Raw genomic sequence first — 19,249 nt, 5'->3', positions numbered from 1 at the left:
GCAAAGGTTTAGCTCACAAAGAACCTAAACTATCTCGAACTGAGTGAAAACGGTTTATCCACTGAACTTGTTACTATTGTAGACACGAGAAAGAAAATGATTTCATAGTTTCCTGAAAATTACAGGATCTTCAAACTGAGAAATCAACTACTTTTAAGTGTGAGCTATGAAATCACATTTTTTGCATTTTGAGTTCATGAGTCTGTTTGACTGAATAGATACTTGTTCAGCTCTAAATGCAAGTAGTCTCTTACCTGCCACAGTCACCCTTGCTGTCCGGCTCACAATGCTTCCCAGTCCATCCAGCGTGGCGAGGCACTGATATTCTCCCTCATCGGGCCGGTGGTGCCGCGAGTGCATCACATTCTGCACCAGCAGCGAACCGTTGCTCAGCTGTCGCCGCCGCTCATCGACCACCGTGCTAAGTAGCACTCCATCCTTACGCCATGTGATGGTGGGGGCTCCTGCCACGGCATCTGACTGTGCCTGGCAGTCTAGCTGCAGCACACCGCCGCGTACTGTCACCGTGTCCTGAGGCTCCTGGGTGAAAATGAAGTCCACAAAACCTCCAAGACCAGACGAGGAGGAAGAAGATGAGGAGGCATCTGAGGCTGCAGGAAAAAGCAAAGGAGACGAAGAGGAGTTAGTGGGAAGCAAGACACAAACACGACAAATAAACTCATCTACATCAAATACAGGTGTGCTTTAACACACATTTGGAAATCACCATTTATTTATTTATACTTATAAATAATAAAAATATAAATAAATCTCGTATTATGCTGATTTTAAATCATAAAAAAATGTAAAGCATAAAATTGCTAAAAGATCCTCAGAGGGGATAGTGTTCAGTCTGTACTGTTCTCTTTCTATACAAATACATTCAGGGCACATTTCTGGAAGACAGCGATTTTGCCGCCCATATTCATCAGTTAAACTGGCCAATCACAAAAGCAGGCAGACAACCAACATAAACATTGTAGAAATAATTCATGTAATAAATAAACTCCTCAGGACTCAGCAATTTGTAAACCGTAGCACAGGTCAAAAAAGCTACCACTGATTGATATTGCCACAGCAAAAAACAAAGATAACAGCTAATTCATCAACCCCTAAAACAAATTTGAAACCCAGTAACCACCCACACAGTGTGACAGTAAATGCATTATATATACATATATAGTATGACTGAAGTTAAAGGTGCATCTTGTTGCTTGTTTTTGTAGCTTTATGTACTTTTGTTCCTGTCATTTTTTTCAAAATTGAACTCCAAACCAATAATGCCTTGCTCTGCAGGGCTTTGTTCTGTTTTCTACAGCAGATCAATCAGGACTAGAATTCTAATACATGTTTATCTCTTTTTGCTTTACATTTTTATCCATATTTGTCATTAGCTCTGCCAGACATGTCTCTTCAGAGAAGAGAGCGTGGCTCTGAGTATTAACCCCCAACCTGTAGAGCTTCACTCTGCAGGATAACTCATCACTGCTATCAAAGCCACAGCAACCTGCTGTATTCTTTGTTTTTAGGTTTATAGACTTTCTTTAATCTCCTGAAAGGCTCTGACAGCGGCGAGCAGTGGCGGCATCTCCTCCCTTCTTTGATGTTGAGTCTGCTTAAACGTCTTTCATCGTGATCAGAGAGGCAGTTTGTTCAGTCAAAGCCGCCGTTCAACGTCTCCGCATTTCCCGGAAAACCTGAATGGAGGCTCAGAACGACCTGGAGTCACAACGTTGCAGCGCAGAGTCGACTTTGAAGAGCAGCAGATGTTCTTTTTTGTGTGTTTTTCATTTCAGTTGCTCCTATAGGAAAACTAATCAGAGCAAAAACTTCTGTATAAAAGCTAATCCCAGTTGGGCCTGTTCCAATTGGGACCAGAGAAAACAAACGAACAACACTTCATAAAAAAGTCTTTATCTCTAAGAACTGGGATTTGCTTTCAGCAAAGCAACGTCTTTTTCTCGGGTGACAATATAGTGCTGAGTGTGTTTTCATTGCAAATGATCAGGTTTCTCCTTACCTCACTATAACAAGAGCCGTGAAATGACTTATCTTGTGGATTGGCACTTTATCAATAAAACTAACTAAACTCTATGTACAAGGTGGATGCCAATACACATCACAGTCAGTGAATAAAACGATTTAGTTGAAACATTTGTCAACCAACAACGAATTCCCAATATATATATTTATAGATGCATGTGCAGTACAACTCCAATTCCCCAAAGGTACTTTATTCTAATGTACTTAACACTGGCCATTCAAAAAAACACCCCATGAGAATCAAGTTAATTGTTCTTAATTTAGACTCGTTAGCTGCTACAAAGCTGTTACTTACAACAATTTCCCACCTTCATCTCTCCAAAGAACAGACCTGGCAGATACCCTGCACACCCATCTGTCATATTGAGGCTAAGAGAGCGTGGCTAAGGGTGCTTAAAGTCTTTTTAAGGGCTTTTTATTAACAAACAAAAGGCCTTAAAAGTATTAGTGTGTTAAACTGAGAGACAATAACATTAACAGCACACATACAGTACAGAAAAGAATATTGTAGAAGAGCAACATCACAGGTATCACAGGTAACTCCGCCTGCAACCAAGCCCCCACCCACACCTGAGGATCCCTCACTCCTTCCAAAACATCCTAGTTTCCTTCCCCACCCATCATCCCTTGTTTATCTCAATCTTGCTCCTTCTCCCTTTCTTATTTCTTTTTTCGCTCGCTCTTTTCCTTCATGGTTTCCTTCTTATTGATTCTCCTTCAGCAGTCCTCCCCCTCTCTCTCTATCAGTAACTCACTATCTTGACAGCTCTATCTGTATTCACTTCCACACACACACACACACACACACACACACACACACACACACACACACACACACACACACACACACGCTCAGAGCCAGTCACTTCATCAGCTTGTCCTTGTCCTCGTTGTCCTGCAGTTTGATGCTATCAGTCTCTGCTCAGCCTTCGTCTCTACTCTCTTCTTCTCTCTTTGTTGCCTCTCAGTCACTTTATCTTCATATTTCATCTGTAACATGAAGCCGGTCTTCACTTTATTATCTGACCACAAACTCTTCCAGACATATTTTTTTATGAACTTTTAGGATTTTTTCTTTTAAAAGAAAGTCATATATTTTTCTTACAGTGTTAGTACACCGAGAAAATCTTGTCTTCATAACACAGAATATGTATGAATGCAGCATAAAATTAATGTATATTAAATATATATTATAAATATATGGGGAATAGACAAAATTTGACGACAATCTCAACAAGTTAATAAAAAAAAGTGAAATTGAAGAGATTTCTTGTGTTACTGATTAGCTGACAGGTGGCAATTATTATAATCAGTAAATGAGTCATTTAAAAGATTTCTAAAAATGACAGTTTTCCACTTCCAGCTTTTCAAATTTGATCATTTTCACATTTTAATGTTAATACTCAATAAATGTAATGTCTTTCAATTCTGGACTTTTTTGGGGCAAAATAAGACAATTAAATGTGAGTACGGAGAATGTTACCAGTATTTTGGTGCCAATTTCAAGACTCAATAGAAAACGTAATGAATAACTGTTAGTTTCAACTTGACAAAATATGAAAACCTTCCACTTGCATCTGATTTCTCTCCTCACTGATTTTATTTCCTGACACTTAAAATCTGTCAGAAGCAAAGACTCTGAAAAAACAAGTAAAATAAAAGGACTGTAGAGAGAGTGATAATGAGCACTCTTGACAGCAATTTAAAATCAGATAAATGCATTCTGAGTCTAGCTTCTAAGTATATATTGATTACACAAGTTAAGAGGTTTTCTAAGAAGAATACTTGTGCATTTCTACACAGATTGTCCAAACACTGAACATACATGCTGTCAAAGTCCTTTAGACAGGCAAATGTATGAGACCTCGCTCCCTGCTTCCACTGGAGCAAGTTGGCCAGACTGAAATGTGTTTTATCTCTCTTTGTGATTGATGAATATTTATCATTTACTGTTATTTACTGTTTTATGTTTCAACCCCTTTCCCGTCATTTAGTTTTTTTGTCTGTCATTGTGGTCAGTCCATCTCTTCACAGTAGTTTGGTATCTCTTTGTGGTGAATGTGAATCTTTTGTTCTTTCGTTTTGCTGTGAATTTTTACTGATTTGTCACCTTTTGTTTGATTTCATGGTCATTTTTGTGAATTTCCACTTGTTTGTGGTCATATGGTTGTTTTTTGGTCCCATTGGTTTTTGCTTACAGTCTCTTTGCCGTCTTTTTAGCACGCCTTGTGTTTGATTTCTTCTTTCTTCCTTAGGTTGTGGATTTTCACTCTCTTCACGATTTTCACTCGTCATTTTGTGTCTTTGTGGTTGTTTTTTAGCATTTCTTGTGTTTGATTCTATTTCCCTGGTGTGGATTGTCACCTCTTTGTGGTCATTTTACACTTTTTTGTACTTGTCTCTTTTTATTGTGTGTTTACACTTTTATGGTCTGTTTACATGTCTCTGTAGTCGGTGTGCTTCTCTTTGTGGTCATTTTGAGTGTCTGTGATTTTTTTTGTTACCTTGTGGTAATTGTGGCTGTTCTTCTGAATCTACAATTTCTTCTGGTCATTTTGCATCTCTTTGTAGCTGTTTGAGGTCTCACTTCTGTCTCTCTTTTTTGGAGATTCTGTAATTTTTTTCCTGCCTTTGTGTTTTTTGGGTCCCTTTGTGATTGATGTGCGTCTCTTTGTATTGGATTAGTTTTCCATTTGTGGACTTTTGGCTTTTGTTTTTTTGGTCGCTTTGTTCCTTTTTGATGTAATTTCACATTTCTTTGTAGTTGCTTGATGTGTCTCTCCCTGAAAACTGATGACAGTCATCTACAGTAAACAGGGGCTAAGACTCAGAGACATCCTCTTCCTTTATCCCTGCATGCCTGTATATATTCAATCAAGAAAGCAGAATTTCACCCAGATCATATTAGTCAAGTAGAACTGATGATGATGATAGAAACTTGAAATTCAACAGCTGAGATGCTGTGTGTTTGTTCAGTTTAATCCTGATAAAAAGCTAGACTGAAAAATGAGCAACATGCAATATGAAATATTACTAAATCGTGTAGGCTTTGGTTGTGCATTCAATTTTAGATGTTTAAAATCATTCAAGTCTTCAGTAACTAACTATAAGACCTGTTAATCTCGTGGCATTCACAATATTTTTTGTACTTATATGCGTTTGTCTTCAAAAGCATATAAAGGTCAAAAGCACACTGATCCTGATCCATAGCAGTCTCCGCTGATTACAAGATCCTAAAATGTGTTGATCTGAATGCTGGAGCAGCTAATTAACACACTGCAGTAGAATAAATATTCAACACTTAACAGAACGTTACAAGACCAAACAAAACACTTCAGACCTGGTCCAGATCACAAATTTGTTAGCAGGGACAGAAAAGCCATGTAAAGACCTCTATGGAAGACGCTCCACTAGTCAGTTTTGTCACAGAGGTAAAGAAGTGGAAGGATATAGAGCCATCCAGGAGTTTAAATGATAAGATGAGAGTCGGTGACAGCAAGGTGGACAACAGCCAAGACCATCTGAACACACAAGCACGCATTCTCACAGTGGCTGACACTGTGGGTTAGTGTCTGGAAAAAAAAAAAAACGACTGCATTACGGCTCTGGACAACGTCCAGATACTGTGTGCGTGTTTGAAGTCTCTGCCAGCTGCTGCCTGCCAGCAGAGAATCAGCTTGACTGAAAGAAGGCAGCAGGAAGGAAGAGGAAGGAAAAAGATGCCCAAAAAAGGAAACCCATCTCTGTCACAATCAAACCATGAAACCATCAGACAGCAGCAACATATCAGGAAATAAACCAACAATGTGTTGCTAAATGAAAAAAACAGCATTTCAACCGTGTAAAGCTTGAAAAGTTGACAGAAGAAAAATAATAGAGGAAATTAGTTGAGGAGTAAAGTTGTTCATACTTATTTAAAAGTTTGATTTTTTCAGTACAGCAACAGAGAGTGCAAAGAGACATACTGCTAATGTTTTTAAAATTCAAATTCTTTTCTGTTGTGCTGTGATCATTATTTCAGTTATATTGTGTTTAGGTTTAGAGTTGCATGGTGATGAAGTTTTCAGACTGACTAAGAGCCATGCGAGGGTGTAGATATTATAATATAACATAGGTCATAGTGATTAAGGACCCCTAGTCAGTGTTCGGGGTTGTTCAGATGGTGAGAAAGAGTGTTTATATGTCTGTGTGGTATATGGGGCACAGCGATGTGACCAAAAACAGAGATCTGTCTGTTGTACATATACTGTACATTGTGTACACTAAGTTTCTATAAGAATTCCTGCACTTATTTGGCATCCATTTGCCAATTTATAAATGAGTATTGGGTACAAGCTCTTAATCTTTGAATTCAGGTGTTTTCAGTCACATTGCGGTGTGTGTTTGCAGGTGTATAAATCAAGCCCATATCCATGTTGCCTGCCTTTACAAACACTTCTAAGGGTATGGATCAGTCCAAAGACCTGACATAACTTGAGCATTTAAAAGGTGCCACAGGTGCAACAAGTCACTTCATGAAATTTCTTCCCCTCTAGATATTCCATGACCATGTAAGTGGGATTGTTGAGGAACCACAGCAATTCAGCCACAAAGTGAAAAACCACACAAAGTTACGGAGTACTGAGGTGTATAGTACGTAAAAGTTAGCAATGCTCTGCTGACTCAACTACAGGCAGTAACATCAGCACAAAAGCCTCCTCCTGTAATGTGGAGGTGGCCCAGTACTTTTGCCCAAAACTTTATGTAACCTGTAAGTACCGGACTATCAAGATCTCAGATCATCAAAAAATCCCAAACGGTCTGCTCATCACCTTTAGAAAGGAGTTCCAGTATCTAAAACAGATCAGATTTAATATGTTGGTGTTACTTAAAATTCATTGCCTCAAAAAGTAAATAAAAAGAAGTAAAAATTGCGTTCTCATGAACTTGAAAAAAATAGAATTAATGAACTTTAATTAATGAAACGTTTTTAACCCTTTCTTGCATGAATTGTGACAACCTCAATCAGGATTTTTTTCTTAAGTATTTTTATTCATCTTTAGGCATGAAAAAAAGATTTTTGAACTTCATTTTTTTAAACATGTACCTTTCAAAGAGTTTTTTACGTGTCCACTTAGGTGGACAACATGTGTTTTGAGTGGGTGGCACGGTATCGAGTGACACATCAGTGTCCAATGTAATGGTTTATGTGCAAGTATACCATCAACACTGACACAAATACAAGAAACAGCCTTTGAATAGCTGTCCACTGTAGTGACCACTATGCATGATAAGGTTAAGGTTGATATCAAATTTAAAAAAGCTTGTTTTATAGTCCTATGTAAATATAATTGGATGTTATTGATTGTCATTAATTTAATTGAGTTGAAATGAAAGACAAATAACACAAGAAAGAAGGAGAAAAAGAAAAGAAGAAACCTGGATGTATGCACTATTTTCTGGAGTAAACGTTTGTGATTGCTGAAGGCTGAAAATTTCTGCTTGTTAGGCTTGAAAAAGTTGTAGAACCTCTAAGAATGAACTCCAGGAAAAGAAGTGCTAAGTTAGCAGGAAGCAGTGAAAAGTGAAGCAGAAAAGGAAAGTTTGATAGAGTTAAATGGAGGTCTGACCCCTTACACACTGACTCAAAGCTCACGCTGTCACCCAGTAAGCATCATCACACAAGCTGACTCATCTCAAAGTGACCTAACTGAAACCTGACAGAAGCAGCACACAGCCACTTTCTTCATATCTTCTTGACACCCAGAGCTACACCAGACTTTGGCACCACTTCCTGTCTGATCAGCAACTTACTGATTGTTTTTTTCTTTTACGTAACTTTGACTGGAAACCAGTTTTTTGTTGTCTCTGTGCACATTAAGAATAATCATCATGATTAGCGTCAGTGCAATTACCTTAAAATCTCAAAAGTGAAACAAAAATCATTGTTGCTGAACTTCAGAGCAGAGCTGATGTGCACAAAGACAGTTTTTTCCAGCACCCTCTGTAGTTGTGTGAAAAACTAAACACACCCTATAATTCAATGGTCCTGTGGTAAGACCTTTTAATACCAAGGATTTTTAATACTAAACTACTGTACAGTGCTTTTCCTCTCACACACACTCATACCACTGCTTTGTCTGCGGTAGCTCTATTGCTTTCAGTCTCTGTTATATAGCTCTTCCTGTTCATGATGACATTGACATGACATGACTGCTCATCAATGCACGAAGAAAGGTCCATAAAGACAGGAATGAGTGAGTGTGGTGTGGAAGAACTGGACTGGCCTGCAAAGAGTCCTGACCTTAACCTGATAGAACACTTTTGGAATGAATTAGAGTGAAGACTGCGAGCCAGGCCTTCTCGACCAACATCAGTGTCTGACCTCACAAATAAACTTCTGGAAGAATGGGCAAAAACATATACCCATGAACACATTTCTAAAACTTGTGGAAAGACTGAAGAGTTAAAGCTGGATTAAGAACTTCATTTGTGTGCAAAGGCAGACGAGCAAATACTTTTGGCAAATATAGTGTTCTTCTCTTTGTAGGTAGTTGCATGTACAAATGCTTTTCCTGACATTGCTGCAGAAGTACATATGCAAGCCAATCCTATCCCCCCAACATTATAAATCCCAAGTTAACCCTTTCAAATTATCCATATAACATCTGTTCACATACAGTACAGTATAGAGTAATCTGGATTTTAGGCTTTTATGCAGCACTGATCATGCTACCATGTGGCACCTCTCGTTCACCCATAGTCTGAAAACTGTTTTATTTCAACTCATAGATTTTGAGTTTAATAATTTAAGCTGGTAATGTACTGAGTTTTATTACTTGACAGCACAGATTGTGAAGGTCAGACACAAGTGGTACATTAATGGCATTTTTTCCCTCCAAAGCCTGTCTCATAATAAGTAATTTTAGACTCACACGTGGAGGTTTCACATTCGTACAGACTCACTTTGTCTGCTGAAGTGGGTGACTGTTGAAAATGTGTAACCCAAGTCTCTCCAGTTTCACAGGCTAAAACACATTTAACTGAACTACTGTAACTACTGTGCTACTGTAATGGCAGACTTGAGAATGAAAAACACCTATATCAGGTGGTCGTGCAATCTATAAATAAGAAAAAAAATACTATGAAATAAGAACACGTTTTCAGCTGTGAGCAAACATAACCTCCCAAAACTTTCTACAGAGTTTGTGAAATAATATCACTATCTCTGATAACTGTTAATGAGCAGGACAACTTTGTGGTAATTTTACTGTTCAATGTTATTTCATCATTAGTAAAAAGTAATTAGTAAATAAAAGCTCTGGGCTCCACCATGATTTTAACCTTATACCGAATCCACCCTTAATTTAACATTGCCAAAACTTTAAGGTGACTTGCAGTACTGAGGTGGTCACTGGAAGCTTCAAGAGCTGTGTTTCACTCATGCAGATTAATATAATTCAGCAATAATCAAGTTAGTTATGCTTCTGCAAAGGTAGGCTTCATATTCTGCTTTCAATAGCTGCGAGACAGCCTTTGGATACTGATTGTAGACAATATAAAAGATGGATTCCAGAACTGCCTTAAACTTGCATTATTTCTAAAGGCCAGCAATGGATGACTACAGTGGTTCTACAAAGGCTTCTGGTCCTGCAGAAGTTTGTGAGAAAACATCCCTCATGAAAAAACATTCATGTTTGTTTAGGTGCTTATTCATTATGTAATATATGGTCATTACTAGGGTCAGTAAGGGCGACTGGACATGTCAGTCACTAAAAACACTAGAGCTGGCTTAACCCAAACATCAAGTCTGTAAGTTGTTACTGAAAACAACACTGGCAAATTTACCAAGCAAAAATTCTCAGTTTAGTCAAACATGCTGTTATTCATGTAACTCAGTGTCTCGCACAATTTGCCTCAAAATTTCAATCCATCCATCTGTTTTCCTAAATACTTTCCCAAGCATTTAAGAAGGCAAGGTTGGAGCTTAATCCAGATAACAGAGTGAGAGGCAGGGTGCCTCTAAGATCATTTAAAGAAAAATAAAAGTATTCTTTGAGGACATTTTGAAGAGTGGTATTTTTATGTGCAGTCACTCAATAATAATACAGAATCAGTAGCTGCTCTGTGATGTAAAGTCTCTGCTGTGTCCTTGTGGCTCTCAACACCATTCAGTACTGAGAGTCTGATGATGAGAAAAAGGAAAAGAGAAAGAAAGGCAGACAGACAAACTGCAACTGCAACCTCAGTCAGATGCGAGTCATCCTGAAGTAACTGATTAGCATATCAATATCAACTTCCAATCACTAATATTAAATATCAACTCAATAAAAACTGCAGGACAATAAGAACTGAACGGTAGCTTCATTTATTTTATTGTTTCACCACAAAAAAGTGGGCTGGTCAACAGCATGAAATACTGGCTCCACCCCGACGCCGGGGACTTGCTTTTTGTCCCCAAAGACAAAGTCTCGGAGTCCTCACTACAACACTGTGCAAACATACAGTATTTATATCCCCTCACCCCCCGAAATTAGCAATGCATGTAGGCACACAGTTTGTTAAGGTCCCATCTGCAGTGAGCTATGACACCAGCTGGACAGCAGTGTGTGCGTGTTTAGCATTAAGCCTTTATTAACAAGCCTCACCTGCTGTCCACCCTCCATGTCTCATTGAGTTAAAACTCCCAGCTAAGCTCACCACACGCACCAGCCAATCCATAGTCAACGGGCAGCAGAAGGATATCACTTCAATTAAACATCTTTATTATTGCTTGTTAAGAGATCATAAAGAGCAGTGCTTAAAGACAATAGCAACAGCAACAATAGGCGTCATGGACTGGAATACTTTATTTTGAAATAATTCAGCATTACTTGAATTCAGCTGCTCTGTCACACTAGACACGCAATAAAAACAGGATGGCTCAAATTTTTGATCAAGAGGCGGTTGCACAAGTGAACCAATGGGAGGCAACCTGTGTCAAAACAATCACAGTTTAAGTCAGACTCACTGCAATCACTCTCAGACAAATTGGTGAAGGTTTGCAAATAATAGTACTCTAACATGTTACGAGCACTCTAAGTCAGTCTGTGCTGATGAGCGCAACTCGTCTGGAATGCATCTCTTTGTATAGTGGATTTGACTTAAATGGTTGCACTTTGATTCTATACCATTGCTGCCAAATACTTATCACATTTTGCAGTTAAAATGCCAACCTGAAGCAAATGTGTCACTATTTGTGGCGGTATCTGGGTGCCTGTAGCTAAGGAGGTAGACCAGGTCATCTACCAACTGGATGGTTGGTGGTTCAGTCCCTGGCTGCATCAGTCTGCATGCCAAATATCTTCAAGCAAGATACTAACCCCAACTTGTTCTGTTATCCATCCACTGGAGTGTGAATGTTAGTGTGATAGTACATATGTCATAGAAAAAGTGCTGGGATGAATGAGACACATCATATAAAGTGCTTAGGTAGGGCTAGATAAGAGCCAGTCCATGTAAGTAGTGAACTATTGTTTAATGGGAATTTCTGTGTATGTACATGACAACAAGTTTGTAAGACAGTAAGAGTTTTGTGATCATCACTAAGTCATTACTGTTAATTGCTATATTATCACATAATTGCCAACTTGACCTCATTTAATTGTAGACTGATAGCAGGGTGATCTATATTACTATATTATATGTATTGAATATCACAGACATTATATAGTATTATTATTATTTTATTATTATTTTGTTTATCTTGATCTACCAAAATATGTTTGAAGATGGCAACCAACTGTGAGTGGTCAAAAACATGGTCCCTATATTTAGCTGTGTAACTGTAGCATAAAAGAGGCCTACTTTACTTCTCCTTCTTTCCTGTAATATAACTCCAGTTTCCATGGTGAATGTTCACATAAAACATGGCCAAAGTTTCAAATGATAAGCTCAGAGCATGTACAAGTAATCCATGTGAGCCAAAAGCTCCAAACACTCAGACTACTCAGGGCTCTTTATGGTCATCTCATGGTAGATCACAGAAACCCTGCCCAGGTGTTGTTTCACCTTGTGTTTTATAAGGGGCAGCCAATCGGAAGACAGCTGACTTGAAATGGGAGCTAAAATAGCTTCTTTCATCCAGAGGATGAACTGAGGGCCTGTACCAAGGCTCAGTCTAACATGAATAAGGATTATTTGCAACTGTGAATTATGCAACTACTAAGCCAATAATATGAATACAGAGCTAACAGTGAGCTTTTATGCATTAATCCCTGTGTTTTTTAGAGAAGTCGGTAGGGGAAAACATGAAGGTGATCAGTAATATCAGCTTTTAATAGGGTGTCTTTCAGAAGCTCCACTGACACTATACTAAAAATACCAATAAAATATGAAGGACATTTGGTAACACCCAGTATGATTAAAATAGTCATACCTGGTGACAAACAGGCAAAGATATCACGAGATTCAAATAAAAAAACATGCAATCACTGCTGATTTATCACAGTTATTATATATATCAAAATTAATTTCCATATGTACAAAGTTAATTTTATATGGTCCATGTTTTTTTATGTTTTATTTCACAAAAGTCTACAAATAGAGCTGTATTTTGTTTTTTTTAAAAAGGAAAGGAAATGCGAAAGCTTTAATATTTTTCCAAAGTGTTTAAACATCTGCTGTCGTTAATTTAATTTACACTCTGAAAAGAAACAGACTGCAATTGATTGTGCTGACAGAAAGACACACACTCACACAGTAATTAGCAGGAAACACAGCAGGCTGAATGGGACTAGGCTAATTAAGACCAATTGGTGTTAATATCAGAGCGGGTGAAGTGTGCGTGTGTGCACAACACATTCAGATTAACAGAAAGTGATTTTTACTGAATGTGTGATGCTCTGCGAAGAGGTGTGAGGCAGCATTTTTTTAATCTTCTCATGATATGTGTCAGCGAGATGCTTGGATTTGCTGAAATGTTTCATCTCAGACATACATAAAAGTGGTATCGAATAAAAACAGAAAAAACAAATAGCAATCAGAGCTCTGAAATACTGAAATACTTGGAAAATTGCTTTGGTTTAGTTGAACTAAAAGTGAAACCTTAAATAAGTACAATCACAATAGATGTTATAAGACATGCTATTCTAAACAGCAATGGAACAAAGTCAGAGACAGAGACACATACGTGACAAAATTATTGCTTGTATTCAGTGATGGAGAAAGAACATATCAAACACTTTTTGAAGGTTAAGACTTCAAAAAGTAAAGAGAAAAACTGAAGTTGTTGCACTTTCATGTCAACTACCTACTTAGGTTCATCATTTGTCAATAACATAGACAGATTTCACAGCTGCTCTGTTCCCAACTTCTACTGCGTGACTGACAGCCTGGAGTTTGAAATCCGCTTCGTAACCATGTCTCTGAACAGGTGTCATTTATGGTCCTTATACACACACAATACGGTAATATTACGTTGAAGCACAGTACGTATCACTCCGCGAGGCTCCTCGGTAGCCGTAATGCTCCGACAATCCATCAGGCAGTGCAGCTCCGTAGCTTACCGAAGTCGTACTAAAAATTTTTTTGACAGATTGCTGAGCGCTGTGTATCACATAAAATCGGTTCGCAGTCATCAAGCACAACCAGAATTCACACAAAAGGCGCGCAGTGAACTTTTGAGAAAATGAAAGGATTTCAGGCCGTGCATGGCGTTCCAGCCCCACGCACGGGGCGATGCGCAGTAACTCATTAACGGAGATTTGCCGTGTCCATCTTGTCGCTGCCTGCAGGTGAAGCGATGGGGGAGGAGGGGGAGTTGTGTTCAGTGAAGGAGAGGCGAGGTCGAGTAACGTTGCGTAAAGACAAAAGTGGACGAAAGAGAGGCAAACTTGCGGCTCCGCAACTATAATTATAACGTAACATAGACTATATCGATATAAAGGATATTGTCACATCTTATATCTCGTATAAAAATATATCGATATTTTTAAAAAATTCGGTATATCGCCCAGCTCTAATTTGACCTTGACTTTGAGATGGAGGTCTCTCAGATTCAAACGTGTCTGACATTTTTAGTAGCTACATGTACATTGACAAACATAGGTGTCCACATCGCACGCCTGCCCACCCAGCAGGGTAATAACAATACCCCGTCAACCTTTTACAGCTGAGGGGTAATTACATGTTTTTTTCATTGTAAGTGTCCCTCTAAACATAAGAAAAGTTCTTTTTTTCACTGTTTAACACAGAGCTTTCTGTTAGTGGGTTCACAGTAAGACATTTTCTTCACTTCAGTTCTATTTATATAGTATCTGTTAACAACAACATCCACATTAAGACACTTTATACAATACTTTACTTTTCTTTTACTTTATACAATAAAATAAAGCCCCTACCCCCAAACCCCAACAGCCTGATTATCCACTATGAGCAGCACTTGGCAACAGTAGAAATGAAGAACTCCAATTTACATTGAAGAGGCCTACAACAGAGAGAGTGATAGCCAACTGCCATGATGCCTTGCCATTCCACAGAGCAACAATATGCTTGTCTTTTTTATTTATTATAGGGCCATAGTTTTAATGGTCTGGCCCACTTATGATCAAATTGTGTTGTATGTGTCCCACAAAGTAACATGAGCTTGTCATCCCTGCTTAGAAGATTGTACATAGTTAGATGTAAGAGCAATATTTAGTCCTCAGGAGCCTCTGATAAGTTGTTGTCAGTAATATATTATCCATAAAGCAGTCATCCGAATAAGTGGTCTGGGTGCTAATAGCAGACTCCAACAACAACTGTACGTAACAACAATCGAAAATCTGAGTGAAAAAAACTCTAATGTGAAAAATGAGCAGTTTTCTTTTCAGCTTTCTAAAAACAATATTAAAAATAAAAATTTCAAAGCCGTTCCTCATTTCATCAGGGTTGTTTGAAGGTCTGAATTGAACAAGAGAGCAATTTATATAGCAGACGACATAGATTTTGTCAAAACTGATTCAGAATAAAAGAAAATGGTATCTGTCAAAAAATGACAGAACAACATGAACAAATACTGAAAAAGGAAACGAAATGAAAGGACACACACACACACACACACACACACACACACACACACACACTTATACAGTGAATATGATCATGTTTGTCTCATGGGATGCAGTGTCACTGCTGTCTGTGGATGCATTTTGACAAGGACCAAATGGAAAACACACACCCTTGTGTGTGTGTGTGTGTGTGTGTGTGTGTGTGTGTGTGTGTGTGTGTGTGAGTGTTTGCAGGTTAAAACCCCAATAAGTGTTTGGGCTGCACATTGTTAACGGAGACCTTTACTGCTGTCAGACACAATTACCAACCGGTCAACAGGAGGCCAATTATACAGACACACACACGCACACACACACACAGACATGCACACACGAAATACAATGACAATAACAAGGTAGCTTAGTGTCAAAGTGGCAAGAAGGGAGTAGCTGTCATAACACACACAAATTCATAAATGACAATTTTAAAGTAGCTTTTTGTCCCAGTACAAAGAGAATAAATGTCATACATGTCACTGACACCCACTGATACACAGGACAATGACACCTCAGGTCCACTTTGTCCCCACTCCCACTGACCTATTTGTATTTAATTAACTGTCATTTTAACAATCAGATTAATCACCATCAGATTAACTATTAATGAGTTTATGAATTCACTATAGGAGTTTTGTGTAGATGGGGTCATCACTTTTAGTGGGAGATTAAATTAAAATTCATGGTTTTTCTTGAGTTGTGTCTTGATAGGAGGTAAAAGGTCAAAATATTGATTAGATCTAAAATGAAGGCGAAAGGTGAGATTAAATAAGGTTAAAGTCATCTGGACAGGCTCACAGTTTGATCTAAAGTTCGGTTTTAATGGACATTAATGGACATTGAAACGTGTGGTAAATTTGAAAATACATTGTTGAATATAAAGTTTTACATAACAAACTTACACTGTTCACAGCTGCTCACTGTTTTGGCCTCCAGATGCCCAGCACAGGTATATGAGATAGTCAAACGCATTCCCGAGCATGACTGGGGTCAATACTGCCACTGCTGTTATTATGCTACCTATCAGTCAAACTCACAAATCCCCTCTTTACAGCAGTAGCTTTTTCATTGTTACTTGTAAGCAGCTGAAAAATTAAACTGTATAATTAAACTGTACAGTTAAAGCTAACCAGGAAAACCAAAGAAACTGCAGTCCCTCTAATGTTCACTGGAGGCAGCACCAGAGTGAGTCAATCTCCATAGATATGTTAAAATGTTCTTAGCAAAACGGTAATCATAATAGTAAAATGGGGGGAAGGGACAGTGAGATGGAGAGAAGACCTGAAAGTGCAAATGGGTGTATTGACGTTCAGAAGTTCAGACGCGTACTGCAGAGCAAGATTATGGATTACCTTAAAGACGAGGAGTAGAATCTTGAAATCAATACAGTTATTTAACTGGAAGCCATTGGAGGTACTGAAGGACAGGTACATTGTGACTAATGGAAGAATTTCTGGTGATCATGCTACCAATTGAAATGTGGACCAGTTGAAGTTTATGTATGGACTCTAAAGACTGAAAAGAAAAGAATTACAGTAATCGATGCAGGATGTAAGCAAGGTCTGGAAAGGATGGCAGTAATATTGTGTGTGAAACATGGACAAAGGTGATTTACGTTACGAAGATGAAAACATGAGGACCTAGGGATGTTATTGATGTGCACTTGAAAAGAAAGCATGATGTCCAGGATGACACCCAGACTCTTAACATGAGAGGAGCAAAAAGCTGTTATATTTAGACAAAGCGGATTTGGTGCCAATGAGGAGAACACTGATTTTATCTCTGTTCAATTTGAGAATGTTACGAGAAAATCAGGATTTGATTTCCTGGAGACAAACACAGAGGGTGATGGGTGTGAGTGTGGTGATAGGTTTGGTGGACACAGAGTTGGGTGTCATCAGCATACCAATGGAAACTAATGCTAAGAATGTTATGAGATATATGCTCAGATCTAAGAGGATGAGAATGGTTAAGAGTCACTGTCAATTGTCATAAGGAGGTCATTACTGATTTTTTTCCAGGGCTGTTTCTGTACTATGAAAGGCAAATAAACCAAGCTTAAATTGTTTATACAGGTTATGGCCAGACAACTGAGCATGAACCTGTGAACCCACTATTTCCTCAAGGATTTTAGATAGAAAGGGTAGGTTGGATGAAAATTATTGAAATTGCTGGGATCTGCAACAGGTTACTTATGTACACGTGACTTGAGAAATGAGGAAACAATACCAGACATAAGGAAGGAAAGAACAATAGTATTTATTATGGTGGACAGAGAGAGTAGCAAGCTTTTATTAAGTTAGTAGGAAGAGGGTCTAATTGACAGGCAGATAGCTTGGATTTCTGAAGAAGGTCAGAGAGAGGTTTCAACCTTTAAAGTGTACCAGAGGACTGAGGGAAGTGGTGAAGACAAACTGTAGGAGGTGTTAGTGCTTAGCTGCCAGTGAATCTTGTCAGCATTGGTAATGTAAATGTAAAATGTAAAACCTGAGCCAAACAAGCAGTTTTAAATCCTTTTTAATAGGCCAAATCCAGAAAGTATTTCGATGGGATGAATGCACCAAATCCCGCTCTGTTGGAAAATAACCCTAAAAAAAAGGCTACTAATCACTCAAAATCAATACAAGCTGATCAATAAGCCGAGGTGTCATGTGATCACAGAGAGAGGAAGAGTATTCAGAGACCAATCTGGTGTGCTCACAGCAGGATAGCATCAGGGATGAAATCTTTAGTGTGAAGCGAAAATGGTGTCGAAGCAGTTTTAAGTCGTCTTTGATCACAGATTCACATCCTGAAAATGCAGAGAGTTGGGAAATAAAACATAGGAGCCGAAAGCTGTGGGATGATAAGGAAGATCAGGATGAAAAGAAATATCAGAGAAGGAGAGAAGTGTGAACGTGTTTGGGGTTTTCATTCGAAAGCCATTAATTCATTTTTCCTCATCAGACTTAAGTTTATATTTTAATCTTCTCTCCTTTCCCCCAATTTGTCTTTTTCCTGGTGTTTGTTTAAATAAATGTTGTTTCTATGCATTTTAAATGTCAAGTAATAATCATCTAAAATGTTGTTGATGATATAAATAAAAAAAGCAAATATCTGCTTTTCTTTAGGAAATCTTTAACACTAATTCCAAGTTTTGGTAAGTGATTCTGATATCGTCAATTCAAACTGCTGATGTGGGTTTTTAAAACACACAGAATCTCCCACAGGTTGAGTTTCAGTAACAGATCTGTCCCTGTGCAAACTGAACAGGAAGAAACTGAAATTGGTTCCATGCTGAGAAAATGTCTCTCAGCTGGAAACCATTTTCAGAGGTGGAAGGTCAGCAGTGTGTGGCTCAGTCAGACGGTCCAGCAATCTGTCTCCAAATGAATGCTGCCACAAACCTCTACAGTAGTGGAAAAGGTCAGTGCTACATGATCACAAGGCCTAGTAGTAGAATTTACTAGAAAACCTTGAGCTTCAACAACTACAAGGCCTGTTGCTCTCATATTGAAAAAAATATTGCTAAATTTTACTCAGTGTTTATATCCAAAACAGGTGACAGTAAAATCAATACAAGTTGTTTAACTGTGTCATATGAGTGTTATATAAGATTCGTATTCATGTATCAAGACATGCTAGATTGAAAGCCAAAAAAACTATGGAGTCTAGGGCCTGGAATAATTATCAGCCTGAAGCTAAAAGGAGAAGAGGTCTTTGAGAATTCATAGGCATGATTTTCAAACGCTTAGAGTGAGTATAACGACTCAGCCTTGAGTTACAACAAGAAGTACATCTGGCTTTATATCAGGAGCAATGAACATGCGTATAGGCACAACCAACAAAAACTGGCACAACTAGAAAAAGAATGATAGTACAATAATTGGAGCTAGAATAGCTAGAACATGTAGAATAACTAAGGGCAACAATTACTGTAAGAGTAAAACATGAACAGGGCTTAAAGCAAATGAACAGCTAGAGGGTTTAGCCAGCTTCAATGCTACACATTCAAGAACGAAAAAAACAATAATAACTGCCAGTGAATGGAAAAAAAATCAATCTAGAATTAGATTGATTGAACAACAGCTTATAGGATGAGAGGGCCTAGAATTAAGATAGAAAAGACCTGGATCTACAACAGATAGGTTCTAAGGATAACGAAGTAGAACAATAGCAAGGCA

At 38.3% G+C, this 19,249-nt stretch overlaps 1 protein-coding gene across 1 annotated transcript in view; it reads right to left on the bottom strand.

Annotated features, from left to right (window-relative positions):
• dcc (DCC netrin 1 receptor) overlaps positions 1–19,249 on the bottom strand; it is a 339,659-nt gene that overhangs the window by 235,387 nt on the left and 85,023 nt on the right. Inside the window, exon 2 of the mRNA XM_039615624.1 lies at positions 255–611. Coding sequence (XP_039471558.1) covers positions 255–611 — 357 coding nt within the window. The remainder of the gene's footprint in view (positions 1–254; positions 612–19,249) is intronic.

Source organism: Oreochromis aureus, linkage group 7, assembly GCF_013358895.1.
Source record: "Oreochromis aureus strain Israel breed Guangdong linkage group 7, ZZ_aureus, whole genome shotgun sequence".
NCBI lineage: Eukaryota > Metazoa > Chordata > Actinopteri > Cichliformes > Cichlidae > Oreochromis > Oreochromis aureus.
Note: the sequence above shows the minus strand (reverse complement) of the source record. Positions and strands in the feature narration are given on the sequence as shown.